The 19,889-nt window shown below is 51.2% G+C and overlaps 7 protein-coding genes across 7 annotated transcripts; 5 read left to right on the forward strand and 2 right to left on the reverse strand.

The window, feature by feature from the left end:
* Positions 1-484: 484 nt before the first annotated feature.
* On the reverse strand, positions 485-2,254 carry CkaCkLH20_02461 (uncharacterized protein; the record flags this gene model as incomplete). The annotated part of the gene is made up of 4 exons (XM_038885180.1): positions 485-725; positions 779-1,617; positions 1,676-1,880; positions 1,941-2,254. 4 exons carry the CDS (start codon positions 2,252-2,254, stop codon positions 485-487), a joined length of 1,599 nt encoding a protein of 532 aa, XP_038749968.1.
* A 1,524-nt stretch (positions 2,255-3,778) lies between these two features.
* On the forward strand, positions 3,779-5,380 carry CkaCkLH20_02462 (uncharacterized protein; the record flags this gene model as incomplete). Its single annotated transcript, XM_038885181.1, has 2 exons — positions 3,779-4,087; positions 4,175-5,380. 2 exons carry the CDS (start codon positions 3,779-3,781, stop codon positions 5,378-5,380), a joined length of 1,515 nt encoding a protein of 504 aa, XP_038749969.1.
* Positions 5,381-6,559: 1,179 nt separating this feature from the next.
* On the forward strand, positions 6,560-7,592 carry CkaCkLH20_02463 (putative glycosyl hydrolase family 61; the record flags this gene model as incomplete). The annotated part of the gene is made up of 3 exons (XM_038885182.1): positions 6,560-6,863; positions 6,928-7,186; positions 7,235-7,592. The coding sequence occupies 3 exons, from the start codon at positions 6,560-6,562 to the stop codon at positions 7,590-7,592; spliced, it is 921 nt and encodes a 306-aa protein (XP_038749970.1).
* A 1,198-nt stretch (positions 7,593-8,790) lies between these two features.
* On the forward strand, positions 8,791-9,970 carry CkaCkLH20_02464 (zinc-binding dehydrogenase; the record flags this gene model as incomplete). The annotated part of the gene is made up of 2 exons (XM_038885183.1): positions 8,791-9,714; positions 9,767-9,970. The coding sequence occupies 2 exons, from the start codon at positions 8,791-8,793 to the stop codon at positions 9,968-9,970; spliced, it is 1,128 nt and encodes a 375-aa protein (XP_038749971.1).
* A 1,857-nt stretch (positions 9,971-11,827) lies between these two features.
* On the forward strand, positions 11,828-12,538 carry CkaCkLH20_02465 (uncharacterized protein; the record flags this gene model as incomplete). The annotated part of the gene is made up of 1 exon (XM_038885184.1): positions 11,828-12,538. One exon carries the CDS (start codon positions 11,828-11,830, stop codon positions 12,536-12,538), a length of 711 nt encoding a protein of 236 aa, XP_038749972.1.
* A 3,348-nt stretch (positions 12,539-15,886) lies between these two features.
* CkaCkLH20_02466 (alpha-ketoglutarate-dependent 2) lies at positions 15,887-16,908 on the reverse strand (the record flags this gene model as incomplete). Its single annotated transcript, XM_038885185.1, has 3 exons — positions 15,887-16,525; positions 16,580-16,780; positions 16,834-16,908. 3 exons carry the CDS (start codon positions 16,906-16,908, stop codon positions 15,887-15,889), a joined length of 915 nt encoding a protein of 304 aa, XP_038749973.1.
* Positions 16,909-17,310: 402 nt separating this feature from the next.
* CkaCkLH20_02467 (uncharacterized protein) lies at positions 17,311-18,994 on the forward strand (the record flags this gene model as incomplete). The annotated part of the gene is made up of 2 exons (XM_038885186.1): positions 17,311-17,658; positions 17,726-18,994. The coding sequence occupies 2 exons, from the start codon at positions 17,311-17,313 to the stop codon at positions 18,992-18,994; spliced, it is 1,617 nt and encodes a 538-aa protein (XP_038749974.1).
* Positions 18,995-19,889: the final 895 nt, after the last annotated feature.

The following is a 19,889-nucleotide window of genomic DNA, read 5'->3' on the forward strand; positions in this document are numbered from 1 at the left end:
GTGTGGCCCAAGAAGAATCTTACCGACAACAATGTACGATGAGAAAGAGCAAGAGGGTGCTTCATCGCATTCTCATCGACCCAAATGAAAGGCAGCTTGCTGGGTTTGGATGAGCTACCTTAGAAATATCTCTCCCAGGCAATAATCCCGACGCGCCCAAGTCAGATCTATGGCCATCTGTTACGCTACAGAGCAACATCTCTGATTTCATCACGAGTCGCCATTTTCGCGACTTGAGATTAAGTAATCAACACAATTACGTGTAATTTCACCTCGGTCAAGCCCCGATTAGCGTAGTTTTGATGCTTGAACCTGATCTAACACCAATAAGATGATTTATGCAGTATGGCTCATGCACCACTGGCAACTTATTCATCGTCATTCTATTATCATGGGAACCGGGTTTCAGATGGCCAACATTGTGGCCTTTCCATAAACAACACAAGTTGGGTATCATACGTCTACGTCTAATTTCACATGCATTTTACAAGTTCTCCTCCTTGCCAAGAGCCGTCTTGACGGCCTCGCCTCTAACCGTGACCTCAGTGGTATAACCCTTGAACTTGCGAGCAGGGACTTCCTTCATGAACAACTCATCCAGCTCCTCGTAAGTTCTTCCAGCTGTTTCGGGGAGGTTGAACCACAAGTGAACCAACGAAATGACCGACAGGCCACCAAAGATAAAGGCAATCTTGGCGCCAAGGTTCAGTTTGTCTGGGTTGAAGCTGCGAAAGTGTTAGATTATGGCTCAAAAGTGCATGGCAGGAACTCAACTTACAGATAGGGCAGAACAAAGTTCCACATGGTCTCCAGAGCCTTCTGGAGTGCAAGACCGATGGCAACGGTCTTGACACGGAGTCTCGAGGTTGAAACCTCTGCAAGGACTGTGTATGCCGTAGCACCGATGGTGACGTTGTACCACCAGCAGTACAAGAGAATAAGGGCGACGGTACCCTTGTTCGTGGCAAGCGTTCCAGGCATAGCCAACCCGCCGGTAACGAGCAGGATCACGGTCAGGATAGCCAGACCGTTCACCGTCAGGCTGCGACGTCCCATTCTGTCGACCAAGTACCAGGACATAACGTTGCCGATAAGGGAAATGACTTGCTGGACGATCTGGAGCTTGAAACTCTCGGCCGTGCTGTATCCAGCAAGTTGCATGTAGTACGTGCTGTAGCTTGCGGCAAACGTGATTCCGGACAGACTCTGGATGCAGAGAGGGGAGATGGAAATAATCGTGCGTCGGAGGTTGGACTTGCGGAAACACTCAATGTAGCTGGCGCCGGCGGTCTCGCTCTTGACTTGGTCGAGCGTCTGGTTAATCACGGCGAGACGAACTCTGCCTTCCTCTCCGGTGTGTCCGAGTTTCGCCAGACTCTTCAACGCCTGTTCCTGCTTTCCCTTAATGGCAAGGTACCAGGGACTTTCGGGCATAGCCCAGATCATCGAAGCAGCGATGGCGGCAAATCCGTATTGGCCGCAAAAGACGGCCCGGTAAGCCCAGCGGCTGTTGAGGGTTCCGGTTTCGTTGATGATAACGGCAACGATCAGAGGACCGAGAGTATAGGAGAGACCCGTGAGACAAGTGAAAAGACCGCGAAGAGCAAGGGGGGTGATCTGTTGGGATGAAAATCAGTATTCTGCTGATAGAATTGCACATATTTTGGTTTCTCACCTCTCCGATGTATGTGACGGTAACTGATCCGAGGGCACCGATGGCGAAACCGTTGATGAACTTGCCGCCGAAGAAAACTTCATTGGTGGTTGCGACAAATTCCAAGGTGATTCCGACGAAGGAGAAAGCGAGAGCAATCATAATCACGGTCTTTCGGCCGAGCCAATCCGCAAGATTACCGCTACCCAAGGCACCGATGACAGCACTACGCAAACATGTCAGCATAGGAAATGGCAAAAGACGTAGGTTCCTGGAATTAACTTACGAGGCAACAGGGGCACCGTTGAAAGCACCCTGCCATTTCGTGTCCAAAACATATTCGCCGTTGTAGAAATGTCCGAAGTCTTTGCGGAACTCAGGAATGGACAGAATACTTCCTCCTGCTTGGTTCTCGAAACTCAAGACCAAGACACACCATACTGCGTAGATACACCAGAACGATGCCTTCGGGTACTTTCTGAAGGACTCCCACTTTCCCAAGTCGTGCTCTTCAGCGTTTCCCAGGTTGGCCAGTTGAGCCCGAGCCTCGTTGGGGTGTTCGAGGTGGTCGGCGTTGTTTTTTTCCGTGTCGCCGCCCATGGTGAAAATTTTCCAAGTCAAAACAAAAGACTGAAATCACGGTGTTGACGAGTCGTGCAGTGTCAACTTGAGTTGGTTGTTGAACAAAAAAAGGACTGAAGCCAACAAAACGCCAAGTGCAGACAAGATGCAATGTTACACTATCAAGGACTTTGACAAGTCTTTATAAGATAGACCCCCACGACTCGTACATACGATGCCATCCGATGGCCCACGCCGACATCATGGAACAGTCACCCTATTCTGGAACCTTTCGGACAGTATGACGGTGGATCTGGGGAGGTTTCCAGCAGACAGCATGATCTGGGGATGGACCTGCGGGGCCCCGATCAAAAGTCGGAGCATGGAGACTGGTGGGTTATGAACGAGACGAGTCAGGGCTGTCAGGCCAATATCCACCTCGAGTCCGGCCAAGTGCTTCTGATTTCCCCATCCAGGAGTTGTAACCCCCCGCACGACGCCGGTTCCTGGAGTCAGGGGAAATTTGGAGAATTGCGTCGTGTCTTGTGCACCGCAAACGTGAACAGAACCCGGCTATTCCCGGTGCGCGAGCATTTGCTGGCTCGTTCGGCGAGTTGACGGTCGCTTTGTGCGGTGTGGATTCCGCTTCGGAGACGATTTCCGCCTTGGGTCAAGCCTCTTTGTGTACGAGTTGCTTCGCCGAATGTTTGTTCGGTCAAGTTAAGACTGCGCCGTCCGTCGCCAGACGTGCTTGATTACGCATTGCCTAGCCGTTATCCGATGCTGGGCCGCATACTGACTTTTGTACGGGAAGAAACGGTGAGTGGTAAACATTTCCGGTTTAGGTATTTCTAACCACCGCATGAATGAATCGACGGATATTTTTGTTTCTTGCCATTCCGCTAGCAAATTTAAGCATTTATCTCATCTGATTAATGCCTGAAGTTGATCAAGATAGTCGAGTCTTGTCGCGAGATCCGGGTTCTATACCATCTCAGATTGAGAAACCTCCCAGCGAGCTGCCGTATATCATACAATACTCACACAAACACTCAGACTGAAGTTCTTCATGTTCAATTCCCTCAGCCGTCAATGACGCAACCCCGGACCGAGACCTCGGGAATTGGGAACTCATCCTGGAGAACCTGTCCCCACACGAGTCGCGTGGGCGCTTGACGCAACCCAAATTGGACAATTCTGGTCCAAGAGCCCGTCGGCATGCGGGGTTGACACCCTGGAGAATATTTAGCAGCACCGGAATCCGGCCGAGACTACCACGCGATGGTTTGGGTCTCTTGACAGCAGATGAACTTCGCCAAACAAGGAAACCATTAGCATCCCACTTTCGAAGACACGTCGAGAGCGGGATCTCGTCATACAAAGGGACGCATTGCTTGCATGCTGAGATCGAGTGACAGACAAGCAGACCAGACGTCACATCATTTGAAGAAATCAGGCGCTCATTGAGAAACCCCTGGCCGGCAAACCTGTAATTGTCGCCTCATTTTCTGAAGCTCGTCCTCAATTGCAAGCTGCGCAGTACTCGACAGACACTCGTACACCATGGCGCAAACCACCAAACTCCAGACCTTTCCCAACAAGCCCAGAGTGTTTGTGCTCACAGACATCTCCAACGAGCCCGACGACGCCGAGTCCCTCGTTCGCTATCTTCTCTACTCCAACCAGTTTCAGACCGAAGGCATCGTTGCCGTTTCTTCAACATGGATGAAGAACAAGGTCTGCCCTCAGGACATTCACAAGATCCTCGACGCCTATGCTGGCGCAGTCGACAACCTCAACAAGCACACACACCCAGACTACCCGTATCCCTCAGCGGATAGTCTCCGAGCCCTGGTCAAGTCAGGCCCACCGGTATGCGAATAGCCCCCTACCCTCTGCCATGAGTGATGAGACCCTGAGCTCGGAGCATCGGAACATCGCTGACCCTGTGATTCATAGGTTTATGGTATGGCCGGTGTTGGCGCGGATAAGCCTTTGACCGACGGCGCCCAGCTCCTTCTCGAAAGAATCGAAGCCCCTTCACAAGATCCCCTGTGGGTTCTCGTTTGGGGCGGCACCAACGTTCTCGCCCAAGTCCTCCTTACGATCCGCGAGAAGTACTCTGCCGAGGAAGCAGCCAAGCTGCGTGCGAAGCTGAGGGTGTACACCATCTCCGACCAAGATGACACATCTGCCTGGATCCGCATCCAGTTTCCAGATGTCTTCTACATCTCATCCATCCACGGCTGGAACCAATATGGTCTCGCCGCGTGGACGGGTATTTCTGGTGACAAGTACTACGGCTTCGACCAGGGCGGCCCAGACTTCTCCAAGGTCTCAAAGCAGTGGATCAAGGAGAACATTCAGATCGGCCCCCTGGGCTCGGCCTACCCGGACTATCTCTTCATCCCTGAGGGTGACACCCCTACTTTCCTTTACCTAATCCAGAACGGTCTCGGTGACCGCGAACACCCAGAGTACGGCTCTTGGGGTGGTCGATACGACCTTACCGACGCGAGCGATGCCGGCCAGCGAGGCAAGCACTACAGTGACATGTCTGACTTTGTCGTTGGCGTCGACGGCAAGACTTACCGCTCGAACCAGGCCACCATCTGGCGCTGGCGTGACACCTTTCAAAACGACTTCGCCGCCCGCATGCAGTGGTCTCTCAACCCCGACGTGGCAACCACGAACCACCACCCCATCGTGATCGTCAACGGAAGCCAAAGCCTGGAGCCCCTGTATTTCGAGGCTGAGGCTGACAGCACTATCGAGCTCGATGCCTCTCAGACATACGACCCCGATGGTGACAACCTGACATTCAAGTGGTGGCAGTACCGGGAGCCGAGTGCCTCGCAGTGGCTTGTTCAGTTTGAGGTGGCACACCTGGAGGTTGAGAAACTGGATGCTGAGGGCAAGAAGGTCAAGGTCACAGTGCCGCCCCCTGAGAAGTCTTGCTTGGAGTTGATCAGCCAAAAGCCCAAGGCCAAGGGCCAGCTGCTTCACTTGATCCTGGAGGTGACGGATAGTGGTTCACCGGCTTTGACGAGTTACCGCCGTGTCCTCATCCAGGCTATGAACAAGGATCTGAGAGGCGGCAAGGACTTGAAGGATGGAGAGGGTCACGATGCCATTGGTGATGCTATGAAGGACTTCACCGGTTAATTGGCTTAAGACCAACCGGAAACAAATTCAAAGAAAAATGAACATAATGCCTTACATGAAGCTGTTGGGCACCGGTGATGATGAACCAATTCGAGCGACTCTTTCGGACCAGGGGTAAGAGCTTATGTTCTACCGCCTTCGTAGACGGGTTTGCTCCCTGGTGTGTGCCCTATCGAGATCAAATCAGGTCAATCAGTTCTGCAGCGATAGCCTCTTTACCGAGAGGGCGGGCAGACATTGACCTTACGGCCGCATGACCCTTGCCACGTCTCATCGAAGATTTGCCGAGGTCACTACTTTGCACGTTAGCCCAGTCTCTGAGGTTCATGTCTTCTCCTGTTACTGACTACTAAGATGGAACCCAGAAGGTGGTAATTGCAGTACCTTGCGAGCTAACAACTTTACGAAAGAGTAATCTATGAATAGGAATGTGCTGCACTCCACATGCACTATGCAGCCTAGAGAACTGAACCCAACTTAAGCTCAAACCCGTCACCCGATCATGGCGGCTGTCGGCAGAAACAAGCATCCCTCCCAGAGCTACGCGAGGTATTGAACCTGCAGGTGGCTTACCGCACCATTGGTTAACCTGTCTATTCGGAAGATTTCTACTTGTTCCAGACTCTGACAGCCATTGGCAAGCGAACTGCCAAGGGTGCGCTAGTGCCGATTCTATTGCTTGCTCACCGGACGTCGCACTCCGGGACGACCGGGGTTCGGTCCGATCGGTAAGGGTTGTCATTAATGACATTCAAAGAAGACTGGTAGTCAGCACACCCTTCATCGGACGCAGGGAGAAATACTCCGTCTAGATGAACATGATAGATTGGCACGTTGGGATGCTTCCGATGTGGCGGACATTGAAGCTTGGTACACAATCACTCGAACCCCGGTCAAAGGATGGCATGTGTGACATTAGGCGCTGAAAGAAGCAATTTGACGGATCGTGAAATACCGCTTGTTTACTTAGGGTGTTGCATGTTGGTATGTTGCTGCCCTTACCATTTGCAGTCAGCTACTCGTTCCCTCCCATGATGCTGACTATCTCAGAGTTCTCCTGGCGCCCAACTGAGTCAATATGGACTGGTTTTGGGCATATAAGTTGGTAGCCATCGGCAATGACAAACATCGAGATTTCTAGGTCATTGCCTTGTCGTCAAGCTTCATTCACTGTTCGTCATGAAGCTCTCAGCAATTGTTCTCAGTCTTGCGGCCACGGCCTCTGGTCACACCATCTTCCAGAAGGTCTCTGTTAACGGCGTTGACCAAGGTGCTTTGAAGGGTGTCCGCGCCACTTCGAGCAATAATCCGATTCAGAACGTCAACGATGGTGGCTTTGCTTGCAACAACAACATCCAGCACAAGGACAATAACATCATCTCCATCCCCGCCGGTGCTAAAGTAGGTGCTTGGTGGGGTCACATCATCGGCGGTGCTCAAGGATCTAACGATCCTGACCATCCTATTGCTGCAAGTCACAAGGGTATGTTCTCGCGTTTTGTTGTAGTTGTAAACTGGACGTTTCGAGACTAACTAGCGTTGTTTAGGCCCTATTATCGTGTACCTTGCCAAGGTTGACAATGCCGCCAGCACCGGCACGTCAGGCCTCAAGTGGTTCAAGGTTGCCGAAGCCGGACTCAGCGGAAGCACTTGGGCGGTAGACACATTGATCTCGAATGCCGGCTGGCACTACTTCAACCTGCCGCCTTGCGTCGCAGCAGGCGACTATCTCATGCGAGTTGAGATTATTGCTCTTCACAGCGCTTCATCACAAGGTGCCGCCCAATTCTACATGGGGTGTGCTCAGTAAGTTTATGTGAGCCTTGAAAGGCGAGACTATTCTAACATTAGCAGAATCCGCGTTACCGGTTCTGGTACCAACGCCGGCTCGAATACCGTCAGCTTCCCCGGCGCCTACTCTGCTACGCATCCCGGCATTCTCATCAGCATCTACGACAACACTGGCAAGCCCACCAATGGTGGTAAGGCGTATTCCATCCCCGGACCGACTGTAATCACCTGCTCTGGTGGCGGCAGCAGTGGTGGAAGCACTTCACCTCCTCCTGCTTCCAACCCTCCCCCGTCAAGCGGTGGAGGTTCCGGCGCTCCGCTCTACGGTCAGTGTGGCGGTCAGGGTTGGACCGGTGCAACGACCTGCACTTCGGGTTCATGCAAGGCTTCCAATGAATACTACAGTCAATGTTTGCCGTAACTACATACTCGAACGACATCTAAATGGCATGTTCAGATGGTTCTTGGGTCATTCGAAGGATCGATCCGGATTGACGAGTATGTTTCTGTAGTGGCTAAAGCTATGCATCACTTCGTCCAAGTACTTCACTGAGTATGTTGCTGTGCACATTCCAAGTGAAATAATGTAGCCCCTCGGAACAGCAACAGTGGATTTACACGACCTTGATATGGATCTTACAGTCCACGACCATCACATATACAGCTGGTCGGTTAGCTCAGTTGGTTAGAGCGTGGTACTAATATGTGATCTGACATGTTCAGTAATGCCAAGGCCGGGAGTTCAAGCCTCCCACTGATCATTCCGTTTTGCTCCGGCTGCTGCGAATGTCGCGGAGCATATTTTTGCTTCATTTAATCGTGTCTGGTGGGCATTTAGGTCTTAACCCCGGGTTCCGCCGTGATCCCGCCGTGAAATATGGGGCTGGGCGGAGATCTAGGCCGGACCCGCAGTTTCTGTCGGCGTCGTCACCGCAGCCAGTCAGTGTTCTGGCTGTCCTCAGAGACAAGAGGGGGGAGGAAGAGGGGGAACCAATATGTTTCGATACAAGCTGAATAAGGGAAGAGTAGTGTCGAAACTCTTATTGAATACGGCCATTGATGATCAATTTTGCATGCTCATTCCTCTCGGCGCCGCGTAACGCCGGCCCACGGACGCTTCTTGATTTCAATCGACGCCGGCCGGGCGCCGGTGACTTCCGTTTAAACGCGGTGCGGGGGTTCGTCTCAACAATTCATGCATTCCGAATGCACGAGCCAGTCTCTGCTCAAGCCGGCCGACGATGGAAATGCTCATACATTCCTGAGACGGCTTGCAATCGCATTCGCCACGTAGACGGTCTGGCTGGGATTGGTAAGCCCCCGCAGAAGCTCGCCAGGCTAGGCCACAGCAACAAGCGCCAGCGTCAATGATCCAGTCGCAGCTTAGCGACAAGACTAGGTATGCACGATGCTGTCATAGGACCCTTGATCGAAAGCAGAATTCGAAGCTTATTTTACGCCTTCAGCAGCGCCATCATTCCTCATAAAAGGTATCAAGCTGCCGGATCTTGCTCGTCGTGCAAATTGTTAGGACTTCGGATTACATTTTTAATCTCGTCTTAGCTCTCATTTTTAATTGAAATCTTTCCAGTTTCAGCTGCAGCTCCGAGAAGACAATCATGGAACTCGAGATACCAGCCATCCATCCGGCCGTCGCCGTCAAGGCCCCACGAGAACCGCTCATCCTCATCGACGCCCCTACGTACCCGCCCGATGTTGGCGAGGTCATTGTCAAGGTGGAATGGACCTCCTCGACCCCGTATCACCTGCACCAAGCCGACGGAGGATTGCTGATCGACATGTTCCCCCGCATCCTTGGCGACACATTCGCGGGGACGGTTCTGTTGGTCGGGCCAGGCCCCCATCATGTCGATCTCGAAGTCGGGGACAAAGTTCTGGGGTACTCATTCCGCGACGTCAAGGATGGCAAAGAAAAGGCTGCGCAAACGCTTATTACAGTGCCGACGTTTTTGCTCGGAAAACTGCCGAAGGGATTGAGCATGCAGGAAGCTGTGACCGTTCCCGACAACATCGTTACCGTTTTCCAGGCTGCAGTCGCAGACCTCGGGCTGCCGCTCCCGTGGCCTATCCCGGATGGGTGGATACCTCCGGAAGCGGATGCGCCGATTCTTTTGTGGGGCGGAGCCGGCAGCGTCGGCATGTACTCGATTGAGGTTTTCCGCCACTGGGGCTACAAGAACCTCGTCGTCGTCGCCAGCGGAAAGCATCATGAGTATTTAAAGTCGCTTGGCGCAACTTTTTGCTTTGACTACCGCGAGAAGCACGTAGTCGACAAGATCAAGGAGCATTTTGGACCGAAGGGCGTACCATATGTTATCGACTGCATCGGCCATTTGACAGGTTCGCTGAAACCAATCACGCAGATTGCCGAGAAAGGAACCAAGGTTGCTGTTATGCTTCCGGTCGTTATCACCGATCCTACAGAAATCCAAGCACCGGTTTATCAGATGACTGAGCCAGCCGAGGGGCAGTGGAAGGACGGAGTAATCGTGAGAGGCGTTCGCACGCATTTCTATTTGAAGGTAAGCAATTCGTACCAGTGGAGGCCATCAAATTACTAACAATCAGTTGCAGAACAAGCTTTTCAAGGACAAAATGCAATGCGAAATCATCCCCACCTTACTAGAGCAAAGGGTGGTACGGCCCAACCCGCAACGGATAGTCGAGGGTGAGACCTTGTTGGAGCGCGCGCAAGATGCCATTGTCTTGTTGAGAAATAAGGCAGTGAGTGGTGAAAGATTGGTATGGAGGGTTTCAGAAGACGACGCTGTTGTGTGAAAATCTCGTTCTGTTCGAAATTATCACCGAAAAAGTATGGTCATCGCGTGGCATGAAAAAAACAAAACGAGAAAGCTCGTATCAAGCAACACCTTGAGGAATAACTTTCCACATGTGACATAATAGAAGTGCACAAACCTAGTACTCAATACTATAAGGTTTTACACGTCTATGGATATACAAAAGGCCTCCCAGCTATGTTTTCAGCCCATGTAGTCATGAATGGCCTCAACCACAAAGTCAGAATTATTACCTAGTGACGATATTTCCACCTTATATACCCGAGACGTTGTCCGGTTTAAGGGATTGCCGTGGCTACAAGGTACTGGGATTTACACTCGATGTGGCTGAAGCCTATTATTCATATTTACAATATTGACCCGGACGGTACAAGACGTGACTGCCGTGGTCACATTGAAGTTTGTCAAACTCCTATACGATTTACGGTTCAAAATTCAGTTTGGCCATAGAATGAAGGAAACCTTTAAAAGGGAGTGTTTTGCACATTCCCTCAGTTTTCAACATTTCGTTTAGTTTATCTCCGCAACTTCCTCTATGCACATCTAAAACCTCTGGTGATTCCGCCCGAAAACCAAAACATATTTTTACGCTTCCATTACCCTAGTATTCTAGGGGAACAACGCCGATTTCCTCTTCAGTCATGGAACGCTCAAAATCTACCACGCACGATGACAAATCCGGAGGTTCATCGTTCTACAACTTCACAAAACTGCCCTACGACATTCGTTATTTGGTCTGGAGACTGGTATATTCTGAACCCAGGACTTTCGTGATTGGAATCAGTAGAGCCGATCCTAGCTCCACCCGGTGGAACGTCCGCGCCATACCGGAAGAAGCTCGGTACTACGAGTCACTGGACACCGAAGTATGCACAGAGGCTACGACTGTAGCACGCCTGGTGCGTCCAGGACAGTTGTTACCCGAGTGGCAGAGTTTGAAGTCATCACTTCATGTTTGGATAAACCCGCCACAGCTTGTCTTCATCAATTGGCGGCTCGACTACGTCACTCCTTCCAAGTACGAGCCCGGCTGCATGTGGGGATCACCCCAACAGTTCTATCCGTTGTACAGCAACATCGAACATCTGATTCTATCCAAAGAAAATTGGTCGAAGACTTGGGCAATGGCCAAACCAACGTCGACAGGTTACGAACACTGGCTGTTGAGGAACAAAAGGCTACTCACGGGGCTGAGGAGTGTTACATGCTCGAACCCACATGTCGAAGGTGCAACTGCGAAAGAAGACGCATACTTTGAGTTTCCGTTCAAGCAATTATTCGGAAAGTACAACAAGATTCCTGGCAATGGGAAGACTGGCTTTGGAGTAGGAATCAACTACACGGAGTTTACTTGGGTCGGTTGGAACGTACTTCAAAAAGATGCCTCGGTAATTCGACATCATCTCGGCGGGGTGCTAGATGAATAAGACTGCTCAGATCTAAGTAATAATTTCGGCATACATGCAGGCTTTGCTCCATGTAAGTACCCCCAGATTCTTGCCTAGTGTGAAAGGAAAGCACGTTCATTCTTGAGACCGGCAAAGATTCCCGATTACGGATAGCGTTCCACCGGAATGAGATTTTCTCTTAGCAGTAGCCGATGGCAGGTGAAGATTCTTGCTTGGTTCACTGCTGAAGCTTTCACATATAAAGAGCTCTTTCACAAATGCACCTAGTTTATTAGAGACCATTTCCATCATCAAATCAACCGACATCTCAACTATCAAACTCTACCAAGCAATCCAGAAAGACCCTAATAATGGACACCACCAACACCATCACTGTGACCCTGCGTCAGGTCGCCAAAATGATTGATCATTCTCTACTTCATCCAACAATGACAGACGACAACATACTTGATGGTCTCCGAATCGCCAAGCAATACAACGTTGCCACGGCCTGCGTCAAGCCCTACCTCATTCCCTTGGCGAAGAAAGAGCTTGAAGGCAGCGACGTGTTGATCTGCCCGGTTATCGGGTTCCCTCATGGAAACAGCACCACAGAGGTCAAGATATTTGAGGCAGAGGGCGCTGCCCACGATGGTGGCAAGGAGATCGACATGGTCGTCAATATTGGCAAGGTCCTGGGCGGCGACTGGGAGTACGTTTCCGAAGAAATCCGGCAGATCAACAACGCGGTCACCAAGCACGGCGCAATTCTCAAAGTCATCTTTGAGAACGATTACTTGGAGGAGAAACACATCATTCGGCTCTGCGAGATCTGCTCGGAAATTGGTGTCGGCTTTGTCAAGACTTCGACGGGATATGGCTTCGTCAAGCAGTCCAACGGGATGTACACCTACGCCGGAGCAACTGTACCGCATCTGAAGCTCATGAGAGAGCACACCAAGCCGGAAGTCCAGATCAAGGCGGCTGGGGGTGTTCGGACGTTGGATGATTTGCTCCATGTCATGTCGCTGGGCGTGACCCGCATTGGAGCGACGGCGACAGTTGCGATCATGGAAGCCGCAGTTGCGAGGGGAATCACTGATGAACCCACGACTGTCGAATTCAAACCGATCAGTAGCACTGCGACTGGAGGCTACTAAAGTTCTCATGGTATTCGGGGCATGTAGATAGTTCAACAAGAGTTGCCCAGATTATGTGGTACTTGAGACAAATTGCATGACACTTTTTGACAGCACTGAAATATTGCGACCTGGCAGGTTTTGAAAGGCTCGAAGTTGAAAGCGATCACGTTTGAATCAATTTGATAATTCTATAAGCATTAAATCATTTTTCCAGCTTCACCTCTGTACATTTAGGTGTTGGACATACTACGCAGGTTGTCAAATATGCTCGCGACTTGGGGTTATGGGTCGGCTTCAGCAATCTCTGTCCCTCGCCATCCTACACGACAGCACCAACAAGAACCCGGCTTGATTTTGATCTAAGCTATCTAATTATAAAAACACTATTTCAACCGTAGAAATTTATAAAAGTGCATAGCCCCGGACAAGTTGTGACGGGAATGGCGTTCAATGAAAGACGTCATGCAGCTTCCGGCGGAAAGAATTACCGGATACGGCATAACCCCGCCACGGCGTTCCGGCGGAACTCTTCTCACAATAACAATTCCGACATATTCATCCCCTTGCCTCTTTCCACTGATTTTGACTCTCCCGAAGCTCTCACAATCATCCGGAAAATGGAGTCTCCTACGTCCGCACAGGCTCCGCCGGCAAGACCAGGACGGAAAAAGGTATCGGCAGCTTGCCAGCGATGCCGGCGGCAAAAGCTCAAGGTAAGCACCTCGAAGCTGTCCTCTATCAAGCACAAGTGTGGCTAGAAAGTGGAAATCTAACATTACTACTTAGTGCGATGTCCAAAGGCCATGTACACTTTGTGTTAGGGCCGAGGTTGAGTGCATCGATGAGAGGCCGAACCGCTGGAGGATCCAGAATGTTCAGACGCCCCCGAAACGAGCCAGACCACCGGAACGTGACGGAGACAGCCCCCGACGAACAAAACGGGCCCGGAGAGCTCCTCCGTTGGAAGAAAGCTCCCTGCAAATTGAGTCACCCGAGAACATTGTTGTCGCTACTTCGGAGACTTCCTTCTCTCCCACAGCCGATGACGCCCCTCTCGAGCAAAGCATCGCGACTCAGAGTCATACGCCTGATGGGAAAGGAAGCGAACCATGGCCTTCAAACTCTGCGGCCATGAGCTTCCTGGATGAGGTATATCAGTCTCACGAGAAAACTGCCAGCCAAAATACTGATTCTCTCTAACGCAAAGGCATTCCAACGTCAAGACGCGACTACGCCGGGTGAAGCCGATACTTCAGCATTTGCCGCTAGCCAGTGGACGATACGAAGTCATGAGTCGAGGCAAAGTAAGCCACGCAACGAAAGACTTTCAATGCGTGATCCAGACCCCGAATCCGCTGGCCAGCCGAGATTTCGTCGGCACCGACAGCTCAACTTAGCTGAGCAGGCACTGCTGTCTATGCTCCCTGGCAAAGAGCCTGCGACCCTTCTCATCGACAACTATTTCCACAAAATTCACTGGTGCATGCTGATATTCTTTCAAAGCGAGTTCCGAGAAAGATTTAAGCATCTGGTCGCCAGTCCCCAAGAGGACATCAGAAGAAGCCCAGGTGTAGGATTTCTCAGTCTCGTTCTTGCTGTTTGCCTCACAAGTCTTCAGTATACGAGTGAAGAACAAAAGACAAAGCTGCGTGAATTGGGTGTCGACCCGGGCAGTTTACATGACGGTTTGCTGGATACGCTGAGGCTTCGGCTCCTCGACTACGTTTCTTCCGGGTCAATCGAGGCGGTGCAGACATGTATCCTCCTCGGAAGCTTTTACCTATATCACGGCGAACCCGAGCTAGCCTGGCCAATCTGCGGGTGCGGGCTGCGTATCGCCCAAGCCCTTAACCTTCATCGGCGTGCAGCCGTGCCCGAATCAAATGTTCCAGACATCGATAACCCTGCAGAGAGAGCCATAGAAGCACGGAAAAGATGCTGGTGGGCGATCTACGAGATCGAAACATTCTGCTCAATGCTGTACGGCTTTCCACTAAGCATAGTGGACGGCGATTGCGACGTCGGACTGCCAACTGCGTACCCGTTGAGATCAAAAGACCCATCGTGGGACTCTACTTGTTGGGAAGAAGCTGGCAAAGCCACGTTGCTTTCTTTCAAAAACGCCATGGCCCGGCTGTCGATAGTGGTAAAGTCAGCGCTATCTCAATTGTATGGAGCAGAACGAAAGTCAGCCCAGAATGAGGTCCTCGGCGTTAACAAGGACATTTCCCTTCACTCACTCGCCACCAATATAACCGACCTCGACTCCAGACTTCAGGATTGGTGGCACCAGCTGCCTAGAGAACTGCAGTTAGACCAAGTCACTGATCTCGAAAGCGGCAGTCCTCAGGGAGCCTTATCGAATACCGAAACGGTTCTCGGTCGTAATCACCGAGACCACCTCTTTCGAGTACAAGCACTATCCCTCAAACTTGCCTTCGAGAATGCCAGGATTCTGGTCCATAGGCCACTTCTCTCGTACAAATCAACCTCAACTATGGACAGCGCAGCTGGGACACACTCGTGCTTCACCAGCATCCAAATTTGTCGGGATGCTGCCTTGGAGATTGCAAAAGTCGGTTCTACAACGCACTTTCAAGAGGTAGCAGATACGTACGCGGTCTCGTTTGTTGCGTTGCATCTTTTCACTGCGGGCGTCACTTTGTCGATCATGACGAGTCTGAAGCCCCTAAGTCAAGAGTCTTTTGAGGCGAAGATGGGACTTCGACAGTTGATGAACATGCACTCACAACTCAAGACGAAGTCAATCGTTGCAGAACAAGGTTTCGAGATTCTCAAGAGGTTGATGGTGCTCGTCATGTCGAAGGAAACCGAGAGAATGCTTGATTTCGAGCGGCCGATGCCCAGGCAAAGCGACGGTCAGGGTAGTTCTTCAGTCGGTCTTTTATCAACGCAAGCGGCCATCCAAAATGGCAATAACTATACACAAAACTTGCTGGGAGCCCCTGGGGATTTAGATGGTTTACAAGGGGACGGTTCTGGTGCCTCGATGGAAGCAACACAAGGGATGTCCGCAGACCTCGGGTTTCGCGAAGATCCTCTCATTACTCAAGCTCTACTGGACTTCGAACAAGGTAATTTAGTATGCGTCCCAATGGCAAATTTGTGTCGCTAATATTGTTTTCAGCTATGAACAGTTTTCCCGAGGATTTCAACGGGACTGAGCTGGCTGAGTTTGGGGACCAGTTCACGGAAAGTTGCTTTGGCGCCCACGATCAAGGCTGGATTTGGAACCCGCGAAACTCATAAGACTAGCTGGGCTTATGTTTTGATCTCACAACACAAGCTTCTGTCGCTTCATCTTAGATCCCAATCCTAATCCCTATGCTGATAAAGGGTCTCATGCTATCCTGATAGGGAGCGGAAGACATCCGCCATCACCTCGGGAGCAAATGCAAAGTCCCTCTCGACCTTCTCATTCAGACCCCATCCTTCCACTCCGCCGTCAAGCACTGTCGCTCTTCTCATGTCTCTTTTGTGACTTCCGACCACTGGCGTACCCCGGTGCAGTGTGCAAGTGTTATCCCACATCACCAGGTCGCCCACCTGTGTCCAAGGAACGGAAACCACATACTTGTCTTGTGTTGCGTGGTCGTACAGGTATTCCAACTTTTTTCTACCTTCATCTTCGGGAAGACCATCGATATGATGACAGTGTGACGGCACGAAGAGATTCATACGTCCACTGGGCTCGTGAAGCTGGGCGACCTTATGCTTGCTCATGGGATGAGTCCCGGGTTTGAGCTTAGCGAAGAACTCTGGACACGCCTTCTTGCGAGAATGCCAGAAGGAATGGTTCGAGATGTAGTTGCTACGTATGAGCTCTCGTTTCCAGTTGTCAGAGAGATCATCCCAAGCCGTGCGTGTATCGGCGAAATCGGTGTTGCCGCCAGCCCCTTCCGGGGGAATCTCGTGGGCTAAGAGAATGGAGTAGGTTGCTCGTTGCGCGTTGAAACTGCTGTCCACATGAAATAGTGTGTTTCCCTGAATTTGGGTCTACATCAGTCAAGTCAAGAGTTTCGGAATGGTGCAGGTCACCTTGCTGATTTGCGCCCTCGGATCAGTAGGACCGATGATGTTTCCGTTGGCGTCAATGTTGCCTTGGTCTGTCAACTCAGGTAACTGCAACCGTGATTGCGCTCCGGTTTCTTTCCGTCGCTCAAGCTCTCCGAAGTGACGAGCAAAGGCAACGTGACTGTCGTCATCGAGTCCAGTTGCTGGAAAGACGAGAACGCCATACTGAAATATCATTAGTTTCCAACCCAATCGACAGTTTCAAGCCTCAATCTCACCTTCGAAATTGCCTCCTTGATATCATTTACGGTTTCAGATGAGATGGGCTTCGAGAAATCGACACCGTTTATCATTGCCCCGAATGTCGGGTGAAGCTCCTCGATTGACAGCGGCATCGTAAGCAGGCACTTGCAACGGTCGAGAAAAAGCTACAGACGTGTGACCAAATGTATTTGAATGGTCCAAGATCGAGGTGTTCTTAAATTCCACCGGGCAAGTGGCAAGCGACCCCTGATTTCAACCGGTATTATCACGACCTTCCGGCAACGCGTTGACGCGTGACCCTCATTACCCCTCGATATCACCATCGAAGATGCCCCACGCCGGCAGATTAAACTTTCGCCTTATCTCGAACTCCACGAGTCAGGCCCATGTTCTGTATCTGAAGCGCTGGAAATCTGCATCACAAGCTTCTTCAGGACAGGGTATGCCCTTGTATCATAATATGACTTTCAGCTACCGCGACAACGTGCAAGATGGAGCGCATTCCCTCTTGCAACACCAAAACACCAACCATTCTCCATGCGAAGCTGGGTCACTCTCACATCGACTCCATCGTCTCAACGGAGGTGAACGCCAAGATGACGTTCCGGTCGTTGCTCAACCCCGTGCTGGGTCCCGAGCGCCGGCAGCCGGATCGAATCCCGACGGATGCCGTGTTCCAGCTCTCTGCGATGGATAGCTCGTGGATGATGCGCATGATGGTCATGAGCTGGTCCATGTGCTTTCACGATGTCCTTAATGCGGACAAGCTTCATGACTCCCTCACGGAACTTCTAGATATCGGGCATTGGAAGAAACTTGGCGGCAGACCCAGATTGACAGTATGTTTTCTTTCGTCCCTGCCCTTCATCATACACATCTTGGATGAAACCCTGATCATGGACGCAGAAAGACGGCAAAATAGAGCTACATATTCCCGAAGCATTCACTCCTTCTCGACCAGCAGTTCACTTCACGACGGAACCGAATCCTTCGAGCGTGAAGTTCCATCCGCTAGCTTCCACCATGCCTTCGTACTTTACCTCAACTACCTTGACACCAAGGATCATAGACACCCCGGAGAATCTGCATTCCATCCTTGCCGGCCCTGAAGCTCCCACATCATTCGACGATTACAACTTCACAGACCGACCCGCGTTATCGCTTCACGTCATCACCTTCACCGACGCCACGTTCGTTACGATAACGTACCCGCACAGCATCACGGATGGCATGGGGCGGCGCGAGCTAGTAGAGAACTGGTGCCGAGTCTTAGCAGGTCGCAGAGCGGAAGTCACGCCGATGGCGTTTCCTACCCTGGACCCCATGGCCAAGGTCGCCAAAGCACAGCCGCCTCGCTATGATGAACCTTTTGCCTGGGAGCACAAACGTCTCCGTGGCTGGGGCGTTGTTCGCTTCACTTTTGGTATCTTGTGGTATTTGATCAGGAATCGCATACGACAACGGAACCTGTTCATCCCGGCTTCTTACCTAGCGACGCTGCGGAAACGAGCCCAAGATGACTTGGAAACTGACGGAAATCAGACTGAGCGCTTGAGCGATGGCGACATCTTGACCGCATGGCTGTCCCGGCTTGCCTGTTTGCATGTCTCCAAGAGCGATGCCGAAAAGCCGATATCCGTTTCGTCAGCCCTTGATCTCAGAGGTCGTCTGCACGAAAATGATATGCCAACAGACTACGCATACGTATCGAACGTCGTCGCATACAACTGGACGAGCACGAATGCTCAGGAGCTTCTCCATGGAGCTTTCGGAAAAGCTGTCGCCCTCATTCGGAACTCGGTCAGATCTCAGCTCACCGACGCTCAAGTCTACGCTTCGACTCGCTTGACATACAACGCTGTTGCAGAGAGCGGAAGTACGAACCAGTTCACAGAACCCAACGGCTTCGTTGTCTCAGTATCCAACGTCTCCAAGGCGAGATTCCATGAAGTCATCGACTTCAGCCCAGCTATCAAGGATGGAGGAAGCGATGAGATTAGGACTACGCCGAAGGGGAAGATTGTGTGGCAGTGTAATACCCCACGTATGAAGATGCACCCCCCGTGTTTGATTTACATCCAGGGGAAAGATTATTCTGGGAACTACTTGGCGCAGATGCTTGTGTCTGAGAAGACTTGGCGACTGATTGAGCAAGAAATTCAGTCGTCGACGTGATAGATGGCATTTGGCTGAGTTTTAGATTGCCAAACCCAGAATCACATTCGATCCATTTGTTCATGTCTTTTGTGTAATAACTAATAACTACTTTGGAGTTCAATATCTTCAGTTCTATTTTCTCAAGTCGCATGATCATATGATGTATAGCAGCTCTAGTGTTGAACTGTTCCCTCACCATCGGTAACGCTGGAGATCAAAGCCACAGCAATACGAAAATCACGTTCATCGGGACAACACATCAGCAATCAGCTTCCTGCCCCAGGCCGGTCCAGGAGGATCTGAGGGGTAGCACGGCTGCCTGCAAGCTGTTGAGTCGTTGGACACATGCCAATGAAGAAAACAAGCATCATTTCAGCCAATAGGGCCGTCACAACGGCGGTGAGTATACTCGACTAAGCAATACCCGACCATGTCAACAGAACAGATTTATTTTCAAAGATGAGGGATCCGAAGACGGCATGATCGAGATGTTCTCGGCATCTGATGTCCAGTAGCCAGCCGAGCGACGGTAACGTTTCCACGTGGCTGCCTCCTTGTCTCTGAAAGAGCCTCCGACTGCAACCTTGGAAAAATCCACACAGAATTGGCAAAGCATGACAATACGTCACTTGGCAAATGCTTAAGAGGAAAGGGCTGGTGTCTAGTGCCAGCTGAAGATGTTTGGAAACAGAAAAATGTTTCGACGATCGCCGTTGCACCGGAGCTGGATCCGGAGCTACCGAAGCACCAACACAATAGAGTTCAGGCGTTGTGGGGGTTGCTTGCAACGTTTCGTGCGCTCAGAACCAACAAATCAAGCTTCATTTTGCCCCCAATCTCCTGCAATTTTCCCGATCAAAGTGGGCAAGAAGTTTTCTTGTTGCAGACTCGCAATGGTGTTTTCTTCAGCTAG

The sequence above is a fragment of the Colletotrichum karsti genome, assembly GCF_011947395.1.
Source record: "Colletotrichum karsti strain CkLH20 chromosome Unknown Scaffold5, whole genome shotgun sequence".
NCBI lineage: Eukaryota > Fungi > Ascomycota > Sordariomycetes > Glomerellales > Glomerellaceae > Colletotrichum > Colletotrichum karsti.